The 25,389-nt window shown below is 43.3% G+C and overlaps 1 protein-coding gene across 8 annotated transcripts in view; it reads left to right on the top strand.

The window, feature by feature from the left end:
• The window catches only part of TRIP13 (thyroid hormone receptor interactor 13), a 173,176-nt gene extending 156,454 nt beyond the window's left edge, over positions 1-16,722 (top strand). For all 8 annotated transcript variants that reach the window (XM_044294133.1, XM_044294129.1, XM_044294134.1 and 5 more), the window contains 4 exons: positions 5,325-5,478; positions 6,106-6,218; positions 10,577-10,646; positions 16,531-16,722. In XM_044294133.1, coding sequence (XP_044150068.1) covers positions 5,325-5,478; positions 6,106-6,218; positions 10,577-10,646; positions 16,531-16,626 — 433 coding nt within the window. In that variant the 3' untranslated portion in view covers positions 16,627-16,722. The remainder of the gene's footprint in view (positions 1-5,324; positions 5,479-6,105; positions 6,219-10,576; positions 10,647-16,530) is intronic.
• Positions 16,723-25,389: the final 8,667 nt, after the last annotated feature.

The raw sequence follows: 25,389 nt of genomic DNA, 5'->3' as shown, positions 1-25,389 counted from the left end.
GTCCGTACGGACCGCTGTATGGAAAGGGTTAAACGGCTGACATCCATTCACAGATGTCAGCCGTTTATACCAGGGTGCCAGCAATGTGCTGGCACCCTGGTATACCCACTAGAAGCCAACGATTATTCGGCGGGAGGCGGGCGGGGGATCGCGATCCCGCCTGCCGCACCGCCCGCCTCCCACACAGCCCGCAACATCCCCCCCTGCACCTCCCACCAGGCTAAAATCATGCAGGGGTGCAGGGGGGGTGATCACTATATATTTGAGCCACACTAAAGTTTCTGATCGCCGCGGTCAGGGACCGCGGCGATCAGAAACAGCAGAAATAGCAACAAACCGCAGGTCTGAATTGACCTGCGGTTTGCTGCGATCGCCGATACGGGGGGGTCATATGACCCCCCCAGGCGTTGTGACAGGATGCCGGCTGAATGATTTCAGCCGGCATCCTGTGCGGATTAACCCCTGGGGCGCCACAATCTCAATTTAAACTCATGACGTACCGGTACGTCATGGGTCCTTAAGGACTCGGGAAACATGCCGTACCGGTACGTCATGGGTCCCTAAGGGGTTAAGGAGTTAAGCCTCATTTACATGTCAATATATGGTCACTGATTTTCCATCAGTGATTGTGAATCCAAACCAGGATTGGTGCTCAACAGACATGAGATATAAGTATAAGTGAAAGATCTGCACCTGTTCTGTGTTTAGAGCCGCACCTGGTTTTGGCTCAAAATCACTAATTGAAATCACTGACCAAAACACTGATGTGTGAATGGGGTTTGAGTGGGCATCTGCTACTCCTTGCTTTGTGGTTCTCCAGCTTAGAGCTGTAGGTACTTGGTGGGCAGAGGCCGACTGCGCTCTGCCCTGATGCCAGCTCTTCCGCTGGGAAGGGATCAGTGGATATTGCAGGCTCATCCCCTGCCCCCAGAACTCGGTTGGGAAGTAGCTGGGAAGGGGAGGGCTCGCTTACCTCCTCCTCCTGGTATCCCTGCGGAGATGGCTGGAGATCTGGTTGTTTGAGGGGGAGACCGATTGTCTCCTCTTTGGCTAAACAGCCCTGTTGCTGGGAGACAGGACCGACTGTCCCTACCCCCTGTGCTGTGAGTGCAGAGACCACGGTCCCATCTGCACAATTGTGGGGCTTACTGTCTCCCCTGGTGCGTTAAGCTGCCGCTGGGGAATGGAGACTAGGCTCCCAGTTCCCAACAAATCAAACTGCTGCCACCAATGTAACGGACCGTTTCAGCAGACAAGGGGTTAAAATCCGTTTAGGCGATATGCCCCTTTCCGAGAGACAGGCACAGCTACTGCAGAACACCAACCTCCCGAACTGGATACAAAATAGCACTCCAAACTGGAACCTCGCAAATAGCTGCCGGCAGACGAACAGGGAAAGCGTATCAGTCAGCTTACACTCCTGGCAATCAGTCTCCAACAGCATGCAGGGAATAACCCCAATAACGAGACAAGGCTCCGCGTTGAGGGTCAAGCAGTGCTCTGAAGTGCTGGCACACCCAGCCTGGTTTTTATTACAGTTTTGCAAATACAGAACAGATACAACACATCCCCACAATGCATCATGGTTTCCTCCTCTCTGCCTGGGAGACAACCAAGGGCAATCCAATTATCTCTCAGGACAAAGGGGAGATCGCCAATACACATGTGGAGACAACAGGACAGACATCACCATTTAAACACACAATGGGACAATAGAAACACACCCACACAAAATCTGCCGATGATGATTATTTGAACACAAGGGCGAATATAATTATCAAAGGCAGAGAAATACAGTTTTATAAAACATATCACAGGAACCCCAAAACATGCAATAACCCCATAACCAATATATCCTCGGAACCGGGGGATCTGGGTGAACCACATGTCCAAAATTCACCCACATCCGTTCAGTAGTTTGGAAGATACATTTACACTGAAAATATACAAGTTATACCGAAAATAGTCACTAATAAATGTGTCCCCTGTTTGGTAGTTTCAAACTACTGAATGATGTCTCTGTGCACCAAATACAGGCAAGATAGCACCGTGTTGAAAAGTCAGAACAGTGTCTGTGAGCTAAAATGGCCGCTATCTATTGTTCTCACCATGTGCTTCATCGAAGCAAGTAAGGCAAAGGATGCAATCCAGGGACAGAGGGCTCCGTCCCAAGTGCCTTAAGACCCAATAACTTAAGGGACCATAATCCCAGGGCAGGAGGCTGGTAAACAGTCCCCTCCAAAACACAGTGGCGAGGTTGGTTTCACCACAGAAGGTATATTAAAATCTTCTAACTGGCAGGATACTGCAACATGATCAGACCATGTAATAGCCAATCCTACCAGCTTTAACTCTTTGTAGTATCCATTCATCAACAATTTTTAGACCATTGGAGTATAATTTTATTGGGATTGGAGTAGAAAGTGTAATCCCATTCTAAAGCATGAACAACTCCAAGAAGGAATTAAGAGAAATGTGGATTTGACTGTGATCCTGAGTGTCAGTAATAGTAGAGGGGGAGAGATTGAAATCTCCACATAGAAGAAGCACTCCTTGTTTAGTGGCAGATAAAGTTGAGAATAAAATCTTTAATAAACTTTGGTGGACTTTAGGTACATACATAGACACTAGAGCAGTGGTGGGCAATATCCAGCACACCAGCTGATGTGAATCTACAACTCCCATCATGCATACTTGCTCTTCTCATGGAGCATGCTGGGAATTGTAGTTTCACAACAGCTGGAGAGCCGCAGGATGCCCACCCCTACACTTTTTCATGTACTACATGAAAAAGCTAGATCCAGCCCTGTACCTCACATGGGTCCAGATATCTCCCCATGCATTGCTCTGCTAGACTTATAGTAGGCTGGTAGCTCAAGGGGTGTGTATTTACTGCTGCAGCTCAGGGGGCGTGTCTTCTCTGATGAAGCTCTCTGCCTATCACAGCTCAGGAAGCAATTGAAGGATGGAACTGCGCAGGTGGCGCTACACAGATACATTTTATTGAATAACTCAGTGGCTTTAGAACATTTTTAATCACGTGCAATTACCAAAGTATTCATATCCAGGTGCTGGTTTGAAAACGGTGAAATATTTTCCATGGGACAACCCCTTTAAGTTTAAGGATAATAATATCTTCCGCCTCATTATATGCACCTACAGGCTGGTTTTAAGCCGTAGTAAATGACTCCATTTTATCCTTTATATAACAGGTTATTGAGCCAATCTGATTTCTTTCTGTGGTGCATTAAATGCTGATGTTATGTCCTTATGCATGGATTGTTTAGATCCATGAGTAATGATCTTAAAATGGCTTTAGAAATAGGTGTTAAACTATGTGCCTATACTTGAGTATTGTGTGCAGGAGCAAAGTTTTATTTAGATACAGAAGCTGAAGAATCCTGTGGAAATATCTTATTCTGGTGCAGCAGGGGTTAAATGAGACTGTAAGCCCAATGACGAGCGTGCAGAAAAGGTTTGATGAGTCCTTGGAAGGAAATTGTCTCTTTCTGTAACTAAATGTTGTGGAGAGTGGACGTCATCTTGAATTCTATTTTCTGCCAGGATGAATGCCAAGATCCTGCTCGATGCTGTAAAATTTCTCCTGGCACTGCCCATTTACTTAATCACCAGTAACTGCCGCACACTAGAGAGGAACTGGACCCTATTATAGGCTTATCAGGGTGCTTTGTGCCGCGTTATCCTGGAGCTAGCGCGCCACTCGTCTGCAAAGCTCTGCATCTAGCCACGCCCCCTCATGGCAAAAAAAAAGCTCAATCTTGCTGGCTAGAGCATAGACTATGAAATTTACCGACTGAATTACCATTTCACATGCAAAAACGGTGTCCTGCGTTTTTACACTTCTGCCAAGTAATCTCAGAATAAGACAATTTTCTTGTAGTTGATGGTAAGTCTTGTTCCTGGCAGCTTTGAGGATGGCATCCCTGTTTCTGTATTGGAGTAGCTTAAAGGGGTTATTCCATGAGTCAGTTTCCATCAGTTTCTTTCTAGCAACCTTAGAACCCGCCCTGTACCTCACATGGATCCAGAGATGGATCAGGGTGCGTGTCCATTATCCGGGAATGTGTCTTTTCTGTTTCAGCTGGTGGGAGTTGAAGGGTAGAACTGAGCATGTGTCTCAACCTAACTGAGCCGGAGAGACAATTTAGAAAAAAGGCAAACAGCGGGTGTTTATACAGATTCACAAAATTTTTACATGCAGTTACAAAATAATTCAGATCCAAATGCTGGTTTGAAAACTAGAATATTTTTCATGGGACAACCCCATTAATAAAATCTGAAAGTGGTGACAGGGCCCAAGGTGGAGAGGGCTATGTGGGCATTCTATGTGCACGTTCCACAGAATAACATGGCAGCAGAGTTTCAGCTCCAAAGGTAGTCTTGAGCCAATTTTCTAACTATTTTAACTATTCTGGCTCCCACCAGCCTCACATTATTTTTCCTCAGCCTGGCCTTCAAATCATCTGTTTTAGATAACAATGTGTTTAGCATGGCTGTGTGTGTCTCTACACAGGAGTAGATCTGACTTGGTGCAGGTCCTGCCTCAGGAACAAAATGTCCTTTTTTTTAAGCTGCCAAGCTGCAGAGTTAATGAGAATTGGGCAAATTGCTGCACAAAACACATCATTTAATGGGCTGTGTATGCATTCCTGCCACAAGGGTACACCAGAATTGATGTGAAATGTTGATGCGTAATGACATACTGTATCTTAGGTCCTCTTTCTCATAAATCTCTGCCTCCTTCTATAAAGCTTCAGACCTTGTTGCGCATGTTGGGAAAAAGTGTAGAAACCCTTGATGTGCCATTTTGTGCCCCTTTTTTTTTAAAGAACTTTTTCCTGCAAATACATTAGTAAATATGGACCAGACTCTTTGCATCTGAGATATTGGGCTAAAGAAAAGACTCTGTATAGCCCTTGCCTTCATTTGCTAAGTGTGGTGAAAAGATGCATTGAGCATGTTGGAAATTAATTTGACATCCATATTGAGATTTTATATTGATATTCTTTAGATTAATTTATAAAATGTTTTTTACAAACCTGTTAAAAACGTATCTTGACCTGATTATGTGAATAATCATGTATCTTTGTGATTTTATTTAATGGGGTTATCCAGTCCTGGCACCACACGCTGAATATACTTACCCGGGTCCCCACACCGCTCCTGGTCTTCGCACCTCCACTGCCACTTCTCCCCACGCACGGATGGTGCGGGGACCCGGGCAAGTATATTCAGCGTGTGGTGCCAGGACTGGATAACCCCATTAAACTTGAATGTGTTTATTTATTTTGTATTTTTTTTAGGTATCCAAATGTAGTTATCTTGACAACTTCCAACATTACTGAGAAAATTGATATGGCCTTTGTTGACAGAGCAGATATAAAACAATATATTGGCCCACCATCTCCTGCTGCAATTTTTAACATTTACATTTCTTGTATAGAAGAACTTATGAAGGTAATGTTACTATACTTGCTCTTCTAATAAGAGTACCTAACTAAATACTTTTATAGGAGACACTTTACTTAGGCTCCTTTCACACCTGCGTTCAGGTGTCCGCTCGTGAGCTCCGTTTGAAGGGGCTCACAAGCGGCCCTGAATGCAGCCGTCTGGCCCTAATGCATTCTCAGTGGAGGCGGATCCACTGAGAATGCATCCGTCTGCCAGCGCTCAGCCTCCGCCCCGCTCAGTGAGCGGACACCTGAACGCTGCAAGCAGCGTTCGGGTGTCCGCCTGGCCGTGCGGAGGCGAGCGGATCCGTCCAGACTTATAATGGAAGTCAATGGGGACGGATCCGCTTGATGATGACACCATATGGCTCAATCTTCAAGCGGATCCGTCCCCCATTGACTTTTAATGTAAAGTCTGAACGGATCCGCTCAGGCTACTTTCACACTTAGAAATTTTTCTAAGTTATAATGTAGACGCATCCGTTCTGAATGGAGCCACCGTCTGCATTAATATGAGCGGATCCGTTCAGAACGGATCCGCTCGAACGCTAGTGTGAAAGTAGCCTAACAATGATAATAAATCATCAAATTTATCAAAGGGAAGGTTTAATTTTTTTTATTTAATTTTTTTCAGTGTCAGATAATATACCCCAGACATCAACTACTTACTTTACGAGACTTGGAAATGATTGACTATGTGGAAAATAATGTATCCAAGCTTAGTTTATTGCTAAATGAAATTTCTAGGTAAGTTGCTTATATTAACATGGTTAAATATGGAGTAGCTAAAGTATCATGGGCTCTGGTGCAAGAGTTCAGCTTGGGCCCACTTTCACTCAGTGCTTTGTGGCCAGGGGAAGGGAACCACATAGCATTTGTGCTGCCTGAGGCAAAAATTGAAACAGAACCCGCCCCCTCCCAATACCAAATTTCTGACCTAACCCCTTCCCTCCAAAAAAAGTGTAATTTGACCAGAATGCACTTTGTGCCCCTGGTCCCAGTGGCGACTGCTACTTCTCCACTGCCTATAGCTACACCCCTGCTTGTGCTGTAAAGGAAAACTGACAATAGCTTGTCAAGCAGTTGTCTTCAGTGAAAAGGCTGCAGACTAGAATCAAAGGTACAGGTATCTGATCAGGTTACATGATGCCCGTAGGAGTCTATGAAGAGGAAAGGGCAGTGGAAGAAGCTGCTGCAGAATGAGAGGGAGATAGACACTAGGGATCGACCGATATTGATTTTTTAGGGCCGATACCGATAATTTGTGAACATTCAGGCCGATAGCCGATAATTTATACCGATATTCTGGGAATTTTCATTTTTTAAAAAAAAATAAAAAATTCCCACAAATCTGCTGAAAATTAATGTTTATTGTTAATGGGTATTTTTATTTTTTGTAAATCTTTCTTTTTCATTTATATTTAATATTTTGGTGTTTTTATTTTTATTACTTTTTTTTTTAACTAACTTTTAGCCCCCTTAGGGACTAGAACCCTTGTCCTATTCACCCTGATAGAGATCTATCAGGGTGAATAGGAGCTCACACTGTCCCTGCTGCTGTGTGCTTTGTGCACACAGCAGCATGGAGCTTATCATGGCATCCAGGGCTTCAATAGCGTCCTGGCTGCCATGGTAACCGATCGGAGCCCCAGCATTACACTGCTGGGGCTCCGATCGGAGGAGCAGGGGAGAGGGAATCCTGTGGGGGGCGCACTGCGACTGGGGGGAGGGGGGGGCGCACCACTGCTTAATACTGGGGGGGAGGGGGGGCGCACTGCGCCACCAATGCCTAATATTGGGGGGGGGGGGAGGGGGGGCGCACTGCGCCACCAATGAAGCTTAATCCCACATTTATTCATATACAGGAGGCGGGAGCTGGCTGCAGGATCACATAGCCGGCTCCCGACCTCTATGAGCTGTAGCTGCGATCCGCGGCACCTGAGGAGTTAACTACCGCAGATCGCAGCTACAGCTCAGAGGCCGGGAGCCGGCTATGTGATTCTGTAGCTCCCGCCTCCTGTATATGAATTAATGTGAGATTAAGCTTCATTGGTGGCGCAGTGGCCATAGCTCCTCCCCTCCTCTTGTCCCCTGTCCTCCCATTGGCTGGAGCGACAGCAGCAGCACAGGGGGAGGAGACACTGCTCCTTCTTCCCTGTGCTGCTGCTGAGGGAACACGGAGAGCGCTGTCAGCAGCGCGATCTGTGTTCCCAGGACGTTATCGGAATATCGGCAAAATAAATGCCGATACCGATAACGTTCAAAATCCTGAATATCGGCCGATAATATCGGTAAATCCGATAATCGGTCGATCCCTAATAGACACACAGATAATGCTGAAGTCTTTAATAAGTTATCTTTGTCACTCCAGCGCTGGGTTCACAACTACGCTACCCAGTACACATCTCTATGATGTCCTCCAGGCTGCTGCTTATAATGAGCTGCAAATAGGTAGGGAAGTAGGATCTCCTCTTTTCTATGTGTGCAGCGTATGAGAGTCTCTACCCAACAAGCTCACTGAGAAATGAAAATTCGGGTGAAAAGTGTAAATCCTATAATAACCAGATATAGTGTTATTCCTCATGTACACTGACAACTTTTTCACGTTGAGACAAATTTTTTTGAGTGCTGAAAAAATAACTGATGTGGAATCCACCTCAGAATTCTGTATTTTCAGCCTTCTGTTTTGTTGTTTGTTCTGTGCCAAAAATACTTTAGTGTAAATGCATCCTTAATATTTATTCTGGCAATGTTTTTTGCTCCCCTAGAATACAGTGATGTTTTTCTGGTTTTACTACTTGTTTTCTAAGTGTTATAACTAAATAGTGTTGTAACTGCTGTACACATATACTCTGCATGTACATATTGTTTGGGATTCTGATGCAGTATAGTTCTTTGTTGCCTGCGCATGTTAATGTATGTCATGATGAGAAGGGACTTAACACACTGTGCTATATAAATATGGCACAGTGATGGCATTGGCTCAGAAAAGGAGCCGCTGCCATGATCAGCAGGTGCCAGCTGTGTAGAGCAGGTGACATCCTACTGCAACACCCACAATCTTTTAATTTCGATTGCCAGACTTTAACTCTGGATCTAAGTAATTGTTTACAGTCTGTGCCTCCTCATAACCTCCCCCCTCCCACCCCCCCCCCCCCTTCCCAGTGCACCACCATCAGGTGAAATAGCAGAATTATTGCAGAGTCCCGATGAAGGCTCTGGGTCTGCCATCTGTCCCCAAGTACTAGGTCATGAAAGAGGCAGGACTTAATTCTATTCAATGCCTGTCAGTGCCTGCTAAGCCATTAGCATTGAACATTTATTCGAGATTTTAATACTGATGACCTATCCTTTAGGTCATCAGTATCTGATTGGTGGGGGTCTGACAGCTGATCGAGAAGGCAGCAGTGCTTACTAATAGCGCCAAGGCCAGTGACAACACATTCGTTGGTCACGTGGTCTAGGGGCAGCTTAGCCCCATTTAAGTGATTGGGGCTGAGCGCGATACCAAGCACAGCCACTACAAAATATACACAGCTGTGCTTGATAAGTCGTGAGAAGGCCACAGTGTTCACAGGAGCACCAGTGCCTTCTCAAACAGATCAGCAGGGGTCCCGGGTGTTGGACCTCCACCGATCAGATACTGATGACATATCCTGAGGATATGGGAAGTATGCCATTTTTGGCGAACTTTTGTCGCAGATTTGGTCACAACCGAATCTGTGATTTTTCCCCGCTTAGCTTCATCATTTTTCTACGCTGGATTAGATTTAAAGAGGACCTTTCAACGGTCCTGACATTACCATATAAATACCCTGGCAGTGTAGGGCATATTGATGACAGCTGTGTTTCTCAATGGGTGTCTCCTTCTCCCTGGTTGTGAAGCGCTCCACTGCGATTGGTCAGCTCATAGCCAGGCGAAGGAGACGCCGCTTGAGAAACACGACCGTCTACTCCTCCCTGTACCGATGGTATGGATTTACATACAGGTTGGGAAATCAAAACGGGGGCACAGCGGGGGGAACAATGCAGAAAAAAAAATATAAGCGCCATCACATGTCATTAGTATACCCTACACTGCCAGGTATTTATATGGGTATGTCAGGACCGGTGATAGGTCCTCTTTGAAGGGAACCTGTCATCAACTTTATGCTGACCTCGCGGAGGGCAGCATAAATTAGTGACAGAAATGCTGATTTCAGTGTGTCACTCAAGAGCTAAAGTAAGTGGTTGCTGAGAACCAGCATCATAATCATTGCAGCTGTGACTTTGAAAAGAGTCAAATCTACCTTAGAAGAGTCATGGTTATTCATAATCTTCTGCACTCTCGCCCATCTGCTGATGATTGGAAGTTCTCTCCTAGACAGAAAGGGAGAAAACTAGGTAGAAGCCTGTCCGTCATCAGCAGGTGGTCAGGGAGAGCAGGAATTTATGAATAACCATGACTCTTCTCAGGTGGCCCTGACTCTTTTCCAGGCCCAGTCTGCAATGATTGTGATGCTGGTTCTCGGCAACTTATTTTTAACTTATAAATGACAGACCGCTGAAATCAACTCGCCTGTCTCTACTTTATGATTAGAGATGAGCGAACTTCTGTTTTAAGTTCGGCGTCTAAAGTTCGGGGGCGGGTTAGCGGAGAATCCCGATCTGGAACCGGATATGGATTCCGACTTCCGTTGTGGTCCGTGGTAGCGGAATCAATAATGGCCGATTATTGATTCCGCTACCACGGACCACAACGGAAGTCGGAATCCATATCCGGTTCCAGATCGGGATTCTCCGCTAACCCGCCCCCGAACTTTAGACGCCGAACTTAAAACAGAAGTTCGCTCATCTCTATTTATGATGCCGTTAGTATGGGCAACATAAAGTTCATGACAGGTTCCCTTTAAGCAAGTCAGCACCTCTATAAAACTTAGGTGCATAAAGAGGCAGAGCACATGGACTAAGAATGGCATCTAAATTGCCATTCTTAGTAAATGTCCCCCAAAGTAGTTTTTTTTTAAGTTTTTTTTATTATTATTATTATTGCAATTATTAATAAATAACAGTCTTCATTGCATTTTTTTAATTGTATTGTTGGTATTTTTTTTATTTTTTTGCAGAAAAAGTGAAGGTCTCAGCGGGAGAGTTCTTAGGAAACTTCCTTTCTTGGCACATGCACTTTTTATACAAGTAAATAATATTTTTATTATTATTATTTGGTGAGGATGAAAGGGAAAATGCATTAGAAATACAAATCTTAAAATTTGGAGAGTTTAAAAAAAAAAGTTCTCAAATCTTCACCAAGATATTGTCTCCTTTCATATGTTTGACTGGATTACGGTACGTTTTCTTTTTCTTTTTCTTTCTTTGTTTATATAAATGATGATTGATTCCAAATAACTGTACTAAGGCATTTTCAGTACAGGGGAATACTGCAGGAAACAAATACCAAAAGGTATACTTTTGTTTTGTTTTTAAGGGCTAGTTGTTTTAACCCCTTCGTGACCAGCCTGTTTTGGGAATTACGGACCAAGCATTTTTTTCCATTTTTTTTATGGTCTCCTTCCAAGAGCTATAACTTTATTTTTCTATCTGTTTATCCATATGAGGGTTTGTTTTTTGCAAGACAAGTTGTGATTTTTAATGGTGCCATTATGAGGTACACATAACGTACTGATTTAACATTTATTAACTCTTTCTTGGAGAGGGATAGGAAAAAACTGTAATACTGCCACTGAGTTTTTACGTTATAAATTTTGTGGCGTTCATTTTTCGTCATTAATAACATAACTTAAGTCAGTATGATTGCAGCAATGCCAAATACATATTTATTTATTTTTTAAGTTTTACTACTTTTGCACAATAAAAACCCTTAAAAAAAAAAAAGTCTTTTTGCATCTCCGCATTTTAAGACCCATAACTTTTTACATTTTTCTTTCTACGGAGCTGAGTGAGGGCTTGATTTTTGTGGGACAACTTGTTTTTATTTGTCTAATTTTGGGGTACACCAAACTATATTAGTTTATTCAAAAAGCAGCAATTCTGGAATTTTGTTTTTATGGCATGTGGAGGAGATTTTATTTTTGTAAAAAAAAAAAATTTTAATTGAAATTTTAGTGTTTTTTTACATTAACCACTAATAGGTTCCCACAAGGGAACTATAATAATAGGCCATCTTTTGATCACTTCTAAAATACATAACACTATTCCAATAGTGCAATGCATTTTAATGTCCTTGCTATACTGACATTGACCAGCAGGCTGCGCCTTTCTGACAACGAAATAGGGAAATGCTGGACGGCAGGCCTGAGGCCTTCACTAGGCTCCTACCTGCCTGCAGAGGTTTGATTGGATATAGAGGTAGTTCAAGCCGATGGTTTAAATAGCAGAGCCCCCGCTCTCCACTGCACAGAATGCCCATGCAGCTCTTAGGCCTCATGCACACGACCGTTGTGTGCATCCGTGGCCGTTGTGCCTTTTTCCGTTTTTTTTTCGCGGACCCATTGACTTTCAATGGGTCCGTGGAAAAATCGGAAAATGCACCGTTTTGCAGCCGAGGCCGTGATCAGTGTATCCTGTCCGTCAAAAAAATATGACCTGTCCTATTTTTTTGACGGACAACGGTTCACGGACCCATTCAAGTCAATGGGTCCGTGAAAGAACACGGATGCACACAAGATTGGCGTCCGTGATCCGTGGCCGTAGGTTGCTTTCATACAGACGGATCCGAAGATCCGTCTGCATAAAAGCTTTTTCTGATCTAAGTTTTCACTCCGTGAAAACTCATTTCCGACAGTATATTCTAACACAGAAGCGTTCCCATGGTGATGGGGACGCTTCTAGTTAGAATACACTGCAAACTTGGTACAAGACTGCCCCCTGCTGCCTGGCAGCACCCGATCTCTTACAGGGGGATATGATAGCACAATTAACCCCTTCAGGTGCGGCATCATATCCCCCTGTAAGAGATCAGGGCTGCCAGGCAGCAGGGGGCAGACCCCCCCCCCCCCCTCCACAGTTTGAATATCGTTGGTGGCACAGTGTGCCCCCACCATCGCCCCCCCCTCCCTCCCTCTATTGTATTAAATCGTTGGTGGCACAGTGTGCCAACCACCATCGGCCCCCCTCCCTCCCTCTATTGTATTAAAACGTTGGTGGCACAGTGTGCCAACCACCATCGGCCCCCCTCCCTCCCTCTATTGTATTAAATCGTTGGTGGCACAGTGTGCCAACCACCATCGGCCCCCCTCCCTCCCTCTATTGTATTAAATCGTTGGTGGCACAGTGTGCCAACCACCATCGCCCCCCCCCCCCCCCCCCCTCTATAGCAGTAACATTGGTGGCAGTGTGCGGTCTCAACAGTAGAAGATTCATACTTACCTGCTTCTTGCTGCTGCGATGTCTGTGTCCGGCCGGGAGCTCCTCCTACTGGTAAGTGACAGTTCTTTAGCAATGCGCCGCACAGACCTTTCACTTACCAGTAGGAGGAGCTCCCGGCCGGACACAGACGTCGCAGCAGCAAGAAGCAGGTAAGTATGAATCTTCTACTGTTGAGACCACGCACTGCCACCAATGTTACTGCTATAGAGGGAGGGAGGGGGGGGGGGGCGATGGTGGTTGGCACACTGTGCCACCAACGATTTAATACAATAGAGGGAGGGAGGGGGGCCGATGGTGGTTGGCACACTGTGCCACCAACGATTTAATACAATAGAGGGAGGGAGGGGGGCCGATGGTGGTTGGCACACTGTGCCACCAACGATTTAATACAATAGAGGGAGGGAGGGAGGGGGGCACACTGTGCCACCAACGATATTCAAACTGGGGAGGGGGGGGGGGGGGCTGCCCCCTGCTGCCTGGCAGCCCTTATCTCTTACAGGGGAATATGATAGTACAATTAACCCCTTTAGGTGCCGCACTTAAAGGGGTTAATTGTGCTATCATATCCCCCAGTAAGAGATCGGGTGCTGCCAGGCAGCAGGGGGCAGTCTTGTACAAAGTTTGTAGTGTATTCTAACCTGAAGCGTCCCCATCACCATGGGAACGCCTCTGTGTTAGAATATACTGTCGGATTTGAGGTTCACGAAGTAGCTCATATCCGACAGTATATTCTAACATAGAGGCGTTCCCATGGTGATGGGGACGCTTCAAGTTAAAATATACCATCGGATTGGAGAAAACTCCAATCCGATGGTATAAAAGAACTCCAGACTTTACATTGAAAGTCAATGGGGACGGATCCGTTTGAAATGGCACCATATTGTGTCAACATCAAACGGATCCGTCCCCATTGACTTGCATTGTAATTCAGGACGGATCCGTTTGGCTCCGCACGGCCAGGCGGACACCAAAAAGTAAAATCTAAATTTTACTTACCGTAGATATATTTGGTCATAAAGTGTACTTGGAGTGTTTTCATTTTGTAAAAAAAAAAATACTGTACATTTAGTATAAACATGTTTTAACTTAAGTTTAAATCACTTATTTAGTGTAAAACACTTATTGTAATGAGTATTAGACATACAGTGACAAGAAAGCCAAACATCTCCTGAGAGAATGTGGGGAAAATGAGGAAGGATAGGAACTTGGTCCTGTTTTGTGATGGGGATCGACACTCTAAGCTGTATGGGGAAATTAGGTGTTTCGAAACTCTTAAGTAGTTCTTGCAGGAAATGAGCCAAAGGAAAACCAGGTCAGGAACGACAAGGAGCCTCTGAACTGTTTTCTTGTTAGTAAATTGGAATGTGTCCTGTTTCAACTGTCATCATATTCTTCGTTCACATGATGCAGTTTAATTTCTGGGCTCAAATCTAGTCTTGCTGTATTCACATTGCCAGACTTCAGGGATGATTATTCAGAATGTCATTATGAAACAACAGAGCATGTTATGTTTAATGAGCTCTATGAGGCTTAGGTTGCACAGACAGGATAGCTAGCTTGATAGTTGATTCCACATAGTAAAGAAGGTTAAAGGGAACCTGGGAGGGAAGGGATGCAAATGAGCTCTTAACCAGCTCTGCCTCTAATGCCACCAGATGTAAGGCAGCTATCCTATAAGTCAATGTTCAACTCTTAAAATAACCATTGATACATCACTTGGATATTAAATAAGCCAGCACCTCATCTGCAGACAGCTGTTTCGGGGTGATTGCGCCTCATCAGAGCAGAGAGTACTGGCTTAACTGGATGAGAGGCCTGTGTTCGGGTCAGGGGAGAATTAACTTTCCTTAGGGAGAGAGCACCTTAATTAATGTGAGGAGACATATAGGCCATGCATGCTCCTCTGGAATTCTGGGAGGGAAGGGATGCAAATGAGCTCTTAACAAGTTCTGCCTCTAATGCCACCAGATGTAAGGCAGCTATCCTATAAGTCAATATTCAGCTCTTAAAATAAGCCTTGATCCATCACTTGGATATTAAATAAGCCAGCACCTCATCTGCAGACAGCTGTTTCGGGGTGATTGCGCCTCATCAGTGCAGAGCAGATAGTACTGGCTTAACTGGGTGAGAGACCTGGGTCAGGGGGAAACTAACTCTCCTTAGGGAGAGAGCACCTTAATTAGTGTGAGGAGACTTACTCTCTGCTCTGCACTGATAAGGGGCAATCACCCCGAAAAAGCTGTCTGCAGATGAGGTGCTGGCTTATTTAATATCCGTCATGTCTCAAGGCTTATTTTAAGAGCTGAACATTGACTTATAGGATAGCTGCCTTACATCTGGTGGCATTATAGGCAGAGCTTGTAGCGATTTGCATCCCTTCCCTCACAGAATTCCAGAGGAGCATGTATGGCCTATAAGTCTCCTCACACTGATTAAGGTGCTCTCTCCCAAAGGGAAAATGCATTATAATCTGTAGGCAATATGGTATAGAGCAGGAGGAGATGATCAGATTGATATGTAGTTTTGTGGGAAAAGATTCAGTAAAACATGTAATTTGTTCACTTAAATTCCTGCACATTCTGGGCTTTGAAGTCAAAGAGGAGGTCCTATCAGTGATTGACAGCCTCCCCTCTATGATTGTGTATACAGAGATAGCTGCCAATCACTGATAGGACCGCCTGCTTGACTTCAAACCCCAGATTGAGCAGGAATTTAAAATAATTACAAGTTATACTGAATCTTTTCCCACAAAACTATGTATGAACCTGCTCAACTCCTTCTGCTCTATATCATGCTGTCTGCACATCAGAAACATGACAGGTTCTCTTTAAATAAGGCATTACTGTCTCTCTCAAAAAGTCTTGATCTTGGGGCTGTCATTCCATACATGTTCTCAGGGGCTACTACTTCTCAAATAGATACCATATGCACACGACTGTATGGTATGTACTTTATTGTCTGAAAAACACGACTCCCCCAAAAATACGGATGATGTCTGTGTGCATTCCGTATCTTGCAGAATGGAACAGCTGGTCCCTAACAGAACAGTCCTATCCTTGTCCGTTGTGCGTGCAATAATGGGTCATATTCAGTTTTTTGGTGGAACTGACATGGGGACATACGGAAACAGAATGCTCACAGAGTAACTTGTTGTTTTTTGTTTTGTTTTTTTGTGGACCAATTAAAATGAATGGTTCCCTATACAGTCCGCATAAAGAACGGACATGGAAAGAAAATTAATTTGTGTGCATGAGTCCTTACAGGCCAAGGTGAAAGTCCAGAAGGGCAACTGTCAGTATGCCGACAGGTTGACATATTTTGGCTCAGATAGCAAGGTAAAGCAGGACCTGTATTGATCAGGCAAAGAGTGAGAGAGACAAGCAAGTATTTATAGGGGAGCTGATGAACTAGTTAGTCAGTAGCTGGACAGAAACACACAGAGCAAGGAGAGAAAGTGCAACTCCTGCAGTGCTAAACCTGTTTGCACACACACTGGACAGACGCATAGCGAGTGGAGTGACGGATGGTGGGACACAGACTGCCAGTCTAACAAGAATGACCTTGTCTTCATCTGGAGAGATGTATTCAAAGCAGTATTGTTTTATTATAAACTGAAGTGTAATTATACCAGTAATGACAATATAAATGTATCCTTGCCATCAATTTAACAGTATTTGCTAATCTTTCTTTTAAGTCTCCTACAGTTACAATTGAAACATTCCTCGAAGCGCTTTCATTGGCAGTGGATAAGCAGTTTGAAGAAAGGAAGACCCTCAAGGAGAGCATTTGATCTATTGGAATAATCGTTTAAAAGACGCTTTATCTTTTTTTAAATTTTTGTTGTAAGATTTTATTCTTTTCAATACATGTTTGCTTCTGATTGTTATGCATAGTGTTTAATTCCACAATCTGTGTTATAGTGTTATGGATTTGAAGTGTAGCAAGGGGGAAAAGTGTCATGTTCTTTAGTTAAAAGGAATATGTCTCAATCCCCTCTCCAAAACAGCACCACTTACACTATACACTGCTTACTCTAGGTTGGGGGGTGAGTCCAATTATGTAAAATGTGTCTATATTCACTTGCATACTGACACTGTGCTGTCACAAACCAGCAGTAAAAGGCATTGAGAGGACTCTTTTTTTTTTTTTTTTTCTTTTTTTTTTTTCTCAATTATGAGTGTGAGCACGGAATTATGAACTCTAGTTAGTAAAGTGTTTTCGGCGGTAACATATTTTTTTCTTTAACACTAATAATAATCGCTGTGTAAGAGAGGACATATCACCACAAATGCAGTGCAATATGCAGGGAGCATGTTATAGAGCTAGATAAACTGAGCAGATTGATGTATATTTTTGTTGGAATGGATTCTGTAAAACTTGTCATTTACATTTCTCTCTCCTCTTACTGACTTCTTTGGGAGGTGTTATGAGTGATAGCATTTTCTGTGTAAGAGCTGACGTATAAATGTATAAATTATATATTGACTGACACAAATTTTGGTTTTCATAAAGTTTGCTGCTTCAGTGATTTTAGATCTTTTTGTCAGATTTTTTTATGGTATATTAAAGTACAATTCTAAGCATTTCATGGTTTTTTTTTTTGTTTTTTTTTTTAACTCAACATGTACAGCAAGTTTATGTAAAGCCTTAATATTTCCAGCCTTGACCCTTCTTTTTCAAGAATTCTGCAATTCGCCCTTGTATGCTGGATATCAGCTTCTGGACCAAAGCCTGACTGGTGGTAACTCAGTCATTTATAAGTGCTTGGAGTTTCTTACAATTTGTTTTTCTTTCTCATCCAACTTTTTGAGGATTGACCATAGGTTCTAAATTGTTTTGAAATATGATGAGTTTCCTGGCCATGGACCCACCTTTCTTTAATTCATTATCACTTTTGCCTTGTGACATGGTGCCCCCGCATGCTGGAAAAAATATTCTAAATCGCCAAACTGCTCCTGGATCATTGGTAGAAGTTTCTATTGGAGGAGGTTTTGATACCATTCTGTATTTATGGCAGTGCTGTCAAGCAAAATTTTGAGTAAGCACACTCCTTTGGATGAAAAGCACACATGAATGTTCTCAGGATGCTTTAATGTTGACACGATCCATTACTCATAGTTGTGTTGACCTTTTCATTTTTCTAGATGTCTTCTTCCTGTTCTATTTCATGCTATCTGCATATTGCATTGCATTGTGTGATCAGCCGTCTAGGGTGATGAGTCAAAGCACAACCAATTTGAAGGCACAGTGGAGGAGATAAAAAAAAAAAAAAAGTAAACTGGAGTAGATGCCTATATCAACCAGAAAAAAGGGTCCGGAGGGGTGAAAATGGTCTGAACTTTCATCGGTCCAAACATTGTAAGATAATTATCAGGCTACATAGAGCGTCGCCCAGGGATCTCACTGCACTTACTATTATCCCTGGACGCCGCTCCGTTCACCCGCTATGTCTTCCGGTATCTTCACTGAATTGGTTCTACTAGGTGGAGTCTGCCCTGTTTCAGCCTGGGAGAAAGAAAAAATTCAAAAGTTATGACTGCTAGAACACAGAGGGAAAATACTATTGGTCCGTAAGGCTAAAATGAATTGCCACTAAGGCTTTAAAATGCAATAGTATTCCCTGAGTTGTGCGCCAAGAGTTAATGCAGATACGCATTTAGAATCTACAATAAAAAAAGTTACATTTTTGGGAGGTTTTATTTCTAATTTTAACCCCTTAAGGACTCAGCCTTATTTCACCTTAAGGCCCAGGCCATTTTTTGCTAATCTGACCAGTGTTACTTTAAGTGCTGATAACTTTAAAACACTTTGACTTATCCAGGCCATTCTGAGATTGTTTTTTTGTCACATATTGTACTTCATGACACTGGTAAAATAAAGTAACAAAAACAACTTTTTTTATTTATAAAAAAATACCAAATTTACAAAAAAAAATTAAAAGTTAGCAAATTTCTAAGTTTTAATTTCTCTACTTCTATAATACATAGTAATACCTCCAAAAATAGTTATTACTTTACATTCCCCATATGTCTACTTCATGTTTGGATCATTTTGGGAATGATATTTTATTTTTTGGGGATGTTACAAGGCTTAGAAGTTTAGAAGCAAATCTTTAATTTTTTCAGATATTTTCAAAAACACAATTTTTAGGCACCAGTTCAGGTCTGAAGTCACTTTGCAAGGCTTACATAATAGAAATCACCCAAAAATTACCCTATTCTATAAACTACACCCCTCATGGTATTCAAAACTGATTTTACAAACGTCGTTAACCCTTAAGGTGCTCCACAAGAATTAATGGAAAATAGAGATACAATTTCAAATTTTCCATTTTAATAATCTTTTTCCGGTTACAAAGCAAGGGTTAACAGCCAAACCAAACTCAATATTTATGGTCCTGATTCTGTAGTTTACAGAAACACCCCACATGTGGTCGTAAACCGCTGTACGGGCACACGGCAGGGCGCAGAAGGAAAGGAATGCCATACGGTTTTTGGAAGGCAGGTTTCGCTGGACTGTTTTTTGTTTTTGTTTTTTTATTTACACCATGTCCCATTTGAAGCCCCCCTGATGCACCCCTAGAGTAGAAACTCCCCAAAAAAGTGGCCCCATTTTAGAAACTACGGTATAGGGTGGCAGTATTGTTGGTACTAGTTTAGGGTACATATGATTTTTGGTTGCTCTATATTACACTTTTTGTGAGGCAAGATAACAAAAAATAGCTGTTTTGGCACCGTTTTTATTTTTTGTTATTTACAACATTCATCTGACAGGTTAGATCATGTGATATTTTTATAGACCAGGTTGTCACAGATGCGGCGATACCTAATATGTATACTTTTTTTATTTATTTATGTAAGTTTTACACAATGATTTCATTTTTGAAGCAAAAAAAAAAATCATGTTTTAGTGTTTCCATAATCTGAGAGCCATAATCTTTTCAGTTTTTTGGCGATTACCTTAGGTAGGGTATGATTTTTGCGGGATGAGATGAGTATTTTGGGGTTCATGTGACTTTTTTGATTGCTTGCTATTACACTTTTTGTGATGTAAGGTGACAAAAAATGGTTTATTTAGCACAGTTTTTATTTTAAATTTTGTACGGTGTTCATCTGAGGGGTTAGTTCATGTAATATTTTTATAGGGTCAGTATGCCTATCATGTATACTTTTTAATTTATTTATGTAAGTTTTACACAATAATATAATTTTTGAAACAAAAAAAAAAATCATGTTTTAGTGTCTCCATATTCTGAGAGCCATAGTTGTTTAAGTTTTTGGGCGATTATCTTAGGTAGGGTCTAATTTTTTGCGGGATGACTGTTTGATTTGCACTATTTTGGGTTGCATATGACTTTTTGATCGCTTGCTATTACACTTTTTGTGATGTAAGGTGACAAAAAATTGTTTATTTAGCATAGTTTTTATTTTTTACGGTGTTCATCTGAGAGGTTAGGTCATGTTGTATTTTTATAGAGCCGGTCGATACGAACGCGGTGATACCAAATATGTATACTTTTTTTCTTTTATTTATGTAAGTTTTGCACAATAACAGCTTTTTTTTTTTTCTAACAAAAAAATTATGTTTTAGTGTCTCCATATTCTGAGCCATAGTATCTTTATTTTTTGGGCGATTGTCTCAGGTAGGTGTTCATTTTTTGCGGGATGAGGTGACTTTGGTACTATTTTGGTTGGCAAATGCCTTTTTGATCGCTTGCTGTTGTACTTTTTGTGTTGTAAGGTGACAAAAAAATGGTTTATTTAGCACAGTTTTTATTTTTTTACGGTGTTCATCTGAGGGGTTAGGTCATGTGATATATTTATAGAGCCGGTCAATACGGACGCGGCGATACCTAATATGTATACTCCCCCACCCCCCCCCCCCCCACCCCTATTTTTTACCATTTTTTTTTTTTTACTTTATTTTGTGAAAATGATGTTTTTGTTTATTTTTACTTGAAACGTTTAATTTTTTGGGGGGAATTGACCTTCTACTAAGCATTCTGTATTAAAGAATGCTATTATTTTCCCTTATAACCATGTTATAAGGGAAAATAATACAGTGAATAGACTTTCATCCTAGCAACCATGCGTGGAAATTTATAGAATACTAAACCCAAACCCGAACTTCTGTGAATAAGTCCGGGTTTGGGTCTGGGTACCAAAAATGGTGATTTTTCTCACGCGCGCGCAAAACGCATAAAAACGCTAAAAATCGTGCATGTTTCCGCAACGCACACGCATCTTTTGCCGCAACGCCCTTGTGAAACCAGCCTTAGGAGGTTAGCAATTAACGTCAATTGGGCAGATTTACTTTTCCAATCAGCTGTTTCAGAAGACAGAGGCGCTCTTTTGAGCCTTGGCCTTCTAACAGATTATCCTAGGGGCAGTTTAGTTCCTATCAAGTGAATGAGGCTGAGCTGTTATACAATGTACAACACTTTTCTTTGTAAGCTGAGAGGAGTCAGCAGTGCTCACAGGAGCGCCGTGGTCTCCTGAAACAGCTGATCAGCTGGGGGCCTGGTTGTGTCAAACCCCCTGCTGATCAGATACTGATGAAATCCTCTTTAAACAGGTTGTCTCACTTCAGCAAGTAGCATTTATCATGTAGAGAAAGTTAATACAATACACTTCCTAATATATTGTTATTCCCCATATTGCTTCCTTTGCTGGCTGGATTAATTTTTCCATCGCATTACACACTGTTTGCAGGGTGGTCTGTAACCATGAAAACAATCCATCAGTGGTGGTCATGCTTGCACACTATAGGAAAAAGCGTCAACCTTTCTGGTGGCTGTGAAACATGGGAGCGCACATAGTCTAGTTAGTACTTTTTGCTATATTATAGCATTATGTCAGTGTCATCTAATACATTCCAGAACTGTAAGGCCCCTTTCACACGGGCAAGAATTCCACGCGGGTCCAATGCGTGAGGGGAACGCATTGCACCCGCACTGAATCCAGACCCATTCGATCCAATGGGGCTGTTCACATGAGCGGTGATTTTCACGCATCATTTGTGCGTTGCGTGAAAATCGCATCAAGCTCTATATTGTGTGTTTTTCACGCAATGCATGCCCCATAGAAGTGAATGGGGCTGCGTGAAAATCGCAAGCAACTGCGGGATGCAGTGTGATTTTCACGCATGGTTGCTAGGAGACGATCGGGATGGGAACCCGATCTTTATTATTTTTCCTTATAACATGGTTATAAGGGATAATAATAGCATTCTTAATACAGAATGCTAGGTAAATTAAACTCACCTCATCCACATCACCATGGTGACGGACCATGTGATAAGTGCAGTGACGTCACCAAAGCTCCTTTTCCTCCCTGCTCCTCAAAGAAAGAAAGAAAGAAGCCGGGCTGCGCAAACAAGTGGATGTGGTGAGTTTAATTATTATAATAATAATTTTTAACCCCTCCATCCCTGATTTACTTAGTATTCTGTATTAAGAATGCTATTATTTTCCCTTTAAACCCATGTCGTAAGGGAAAATAATAAAATCTACATTACCTGACCCAAACCCGAACTTCTGTGAAGAAGTTCGGGACTGGGTGCCAAACATGCCGATTTTTCTCACGCGCCTGCAAAATGTATTAAAACACTTTGCACTTGCGCGGAAAAATCGTGCATTTTCCCGCAACGCACCCGCATCTTGTCCGGCCCTCGCACGCGACACCCATGTGAAAGAGGCCTAAGGGTTACATAGCATCATAAAACAATATAATGCAATGCGACCCTGTCAGTGCTGGGAGTTAAGACCAGGTGCCTCCACAGCGAGACGCTTGCTCATCTAAAAGGGGCTTTGTTCGCTAGCATGAGCTTAGAAGCAAAAGGAAGTTCAGGTAAATGGCAAGGCTTACCACTGCATTTACTTTAAGACATTCAGAGTACTGTAAAGGGACTGGAAGCTGCAAAACTCCAGCAGCTTCTTACAACACAAACCCCTCCCCTGTATCTGCAAAGATACTAGACGGTGCCAAACTACAAAAAGTGTTGCCCAGCTTTCCTAGGTGCCTGAATGTCAAGTTTGCCTATACAGCCAGGAGGGATTTTACACAAATTTATGGAAAATTTAAAAAGTTACGCTACAGTGCTGTTATATCGTGAAAGTAGGGCATTTAAGTAGAAACATGCAATGGTGATTTCCTCATCTCTAACACTTTATTGAAACAGAAGCCAACAACAGTGGTTGGTATACCCCCCAAATAATTTCAGTGTCTCAATAACTTGTCATTTAGTCTTGAGCATCAATTACAACTTGACAACAATATCTCATGCTGTTCATATTGTCTGCTGAGGCATAGCATCCCACTCTTCTTGAAGGGTGGCCCTCAGGTCTTTGAGGTTCTGGGGTACAGAGTTATGAGCCTCTACACGGCAACTCAGATGATCCTATAAGTTTTCAATGGGATTCAGGTCTGGAGAAAGGGTAGGCCACTACATTTGAGGTACTCCAGTCTCCATCAGCCGTTCCCTATTGATGCAACATCAGTGAGCTGGTGCATTGTCGTCCTTGAAGATTAAATTAGGTCATGCAGAGGCACAATGATTGGATTAATGATGTTTTTCAAGTAGCATGGGCTTGTCACTGTACCATTCACAAAGTGGAAGTCAGTTCTGTATTGACCTGCCCACACTGTAAGGCTACTTTCACACTTGCGTTCGGTGTGGATCTGTCTGGTATCTGAACAGACGGATCCGCACCTATAATGCAAACGCTTGCATCCGTTCAGAACGGATCCCCCTGCATAACATCTTTTTCAGATCTGAGTTTTCACATCATGACAACTCAGATCTGACAGTATATTCTAACACAGAGGCGTTCCCATTGTGATGGGGACTCTTCAAGTTATAACTGTGTACATGACTGCTGCCTGGCAGCACCCGATCTCTTGCAGGGGGCTGTGATCCGCACAATTAACCCCTCAGGTTTCGCACCTGAGGGGTTAATTGTGCGCTTCATAGCCCCCTGTAAGAGATCAGGTGCTGCCAGGCAGCAGGGGGCCAGACCCCCCTCCCTCCCCAGTTTTAAATTCATTGGTGGCCAATGCGGCCTCCCTCCCTCCCCAGTATTAAATTTATTGGTGGCCAGTGCGGCCCCCCCCCCCCAATTAAAATCACCCAGGTGCGGCAACTGAGGGGTTAATTGTGCTGATCACAGCCCCCTGTAAGAGATCGGGGGCTGTACATAACTGCAGCAGGGGGCAGTTATGTACACAGTTCTCGGTATATTCTAACTTGAAGCGTCCCCATCACTATGGGAACGCCTCTGTGTTAGAATATACGGTCGGATGTGAGTTTTCATGATCTAACTCAAATCCGATGGTATATTCTAACATAGAGGCGTTCCCATGGTGATGGAGACGCTTCAAGTTAAAATATACCATATTCCATCGGATTGGAGAAAACTCTAATCCGATGGTATATATTAATAGGGACTCCTGACTTTACATTGAAACACAATGGGGACGGATCCGTTCGCAATTGCACCATATTGTGTCAACGTCAAACGGATCCGTCCCCATTGACTTGCATTGTAAGTCTGGACGGATCCGTTTGGCTCTGCACGGCCAGGCGGACACCAAAACGCTGCAAGCTGCGTTCGGGTGTCTGCCTGCTGAGCGGAACGGAGGGCAAACGGATCCGCATCCACTCAGAATGCATTGGGGCTGTACGGATCCGTTCGGGGCCGCTTGTGAGAGCCCTCAAATGGAACTCGCAAGCGGAACCCCGAACGCAAGTGTGAAAGTAGCCTAACACCGCCACCAAATGCTCATTTGGTGACAGCACTTAGCACTCTCCTTCATGTCTCCAATGTAGTTGGCGGCCATCATTTCTGCTCAGCGTGAATCAACTTTCATCTGGACTCTATATTGACAGGGAGTGTTCCACAGGATTGTCACATAGCAAATGTTGTGCCAAGATTCAAAAAGGGTCCAAAAACGGAGCCCGGAAATTATAGGCTGGTAAGTTTAACCCCTTAATGACCCTTGCTGTGAATGTACGTCACAGCTGGACGTGACTTAATGACCAGCGACGAACATGTACAGCACAAGGTCCACCAGGTGCTGGGAGGAAATCTGGGCACCATGGCTGCTCTTACCAGCAGGCATCCATGCCAGGTAAGGGCAGCATGGTGCAGCACCGCCCCCCTGCAGATTCAAGCGCTGCGATTGGACAATCAATGAACACCGACACATTGCAGCACGGAAGAAGTATGGAGCTGTGGTGGGGGGGGGGGGGGTGGTGTCGGGGGGAGGTAACCGGTGCTGCATCGGTCTCCTCTGAGGTGAGGCAGGGGACACCAGTGTTTGCCATCCGCTGCCAGCGCTGCGATTGTCTGGAACAATACTCCAGCCAATGGCAGTGCTATAGCTGCACAGACAAGGGCTGAACCCCCCCCCCCCCCTTCCCCATGCAGCCATTCTAGCTGGTGAGAGGCAGAGAGGTTCTGTGCTGCTTGCTGGGACTTGTGGTGCTGGACTGTGATTTCAACTTTTCCTTCTGAAAGTAGAAAAGAAGAACATCTAGAATTGCTGCACTGATT

This window comes from Bufo gargarizans, chromosome 5 (genome assembly GCF_014858855.1).
Source record: "Bufo gargarizans isolate SCDJY-AF-19 chromosome 5, ASM1485885v1, whole genome shotgun sequence".
In the NCBI taxonomy this organism is placed as follows: domain Eukaryota; kingdom Metazoa; phylum Chordata; class Amphibia; order Anura; family Bufonidae; genus Bufo; species Bufo gargarizans.
Note: the sequence above shows the minus strand (reverse complement) of the source record. Positions and strands in the feature narration are given on the sequence as shown.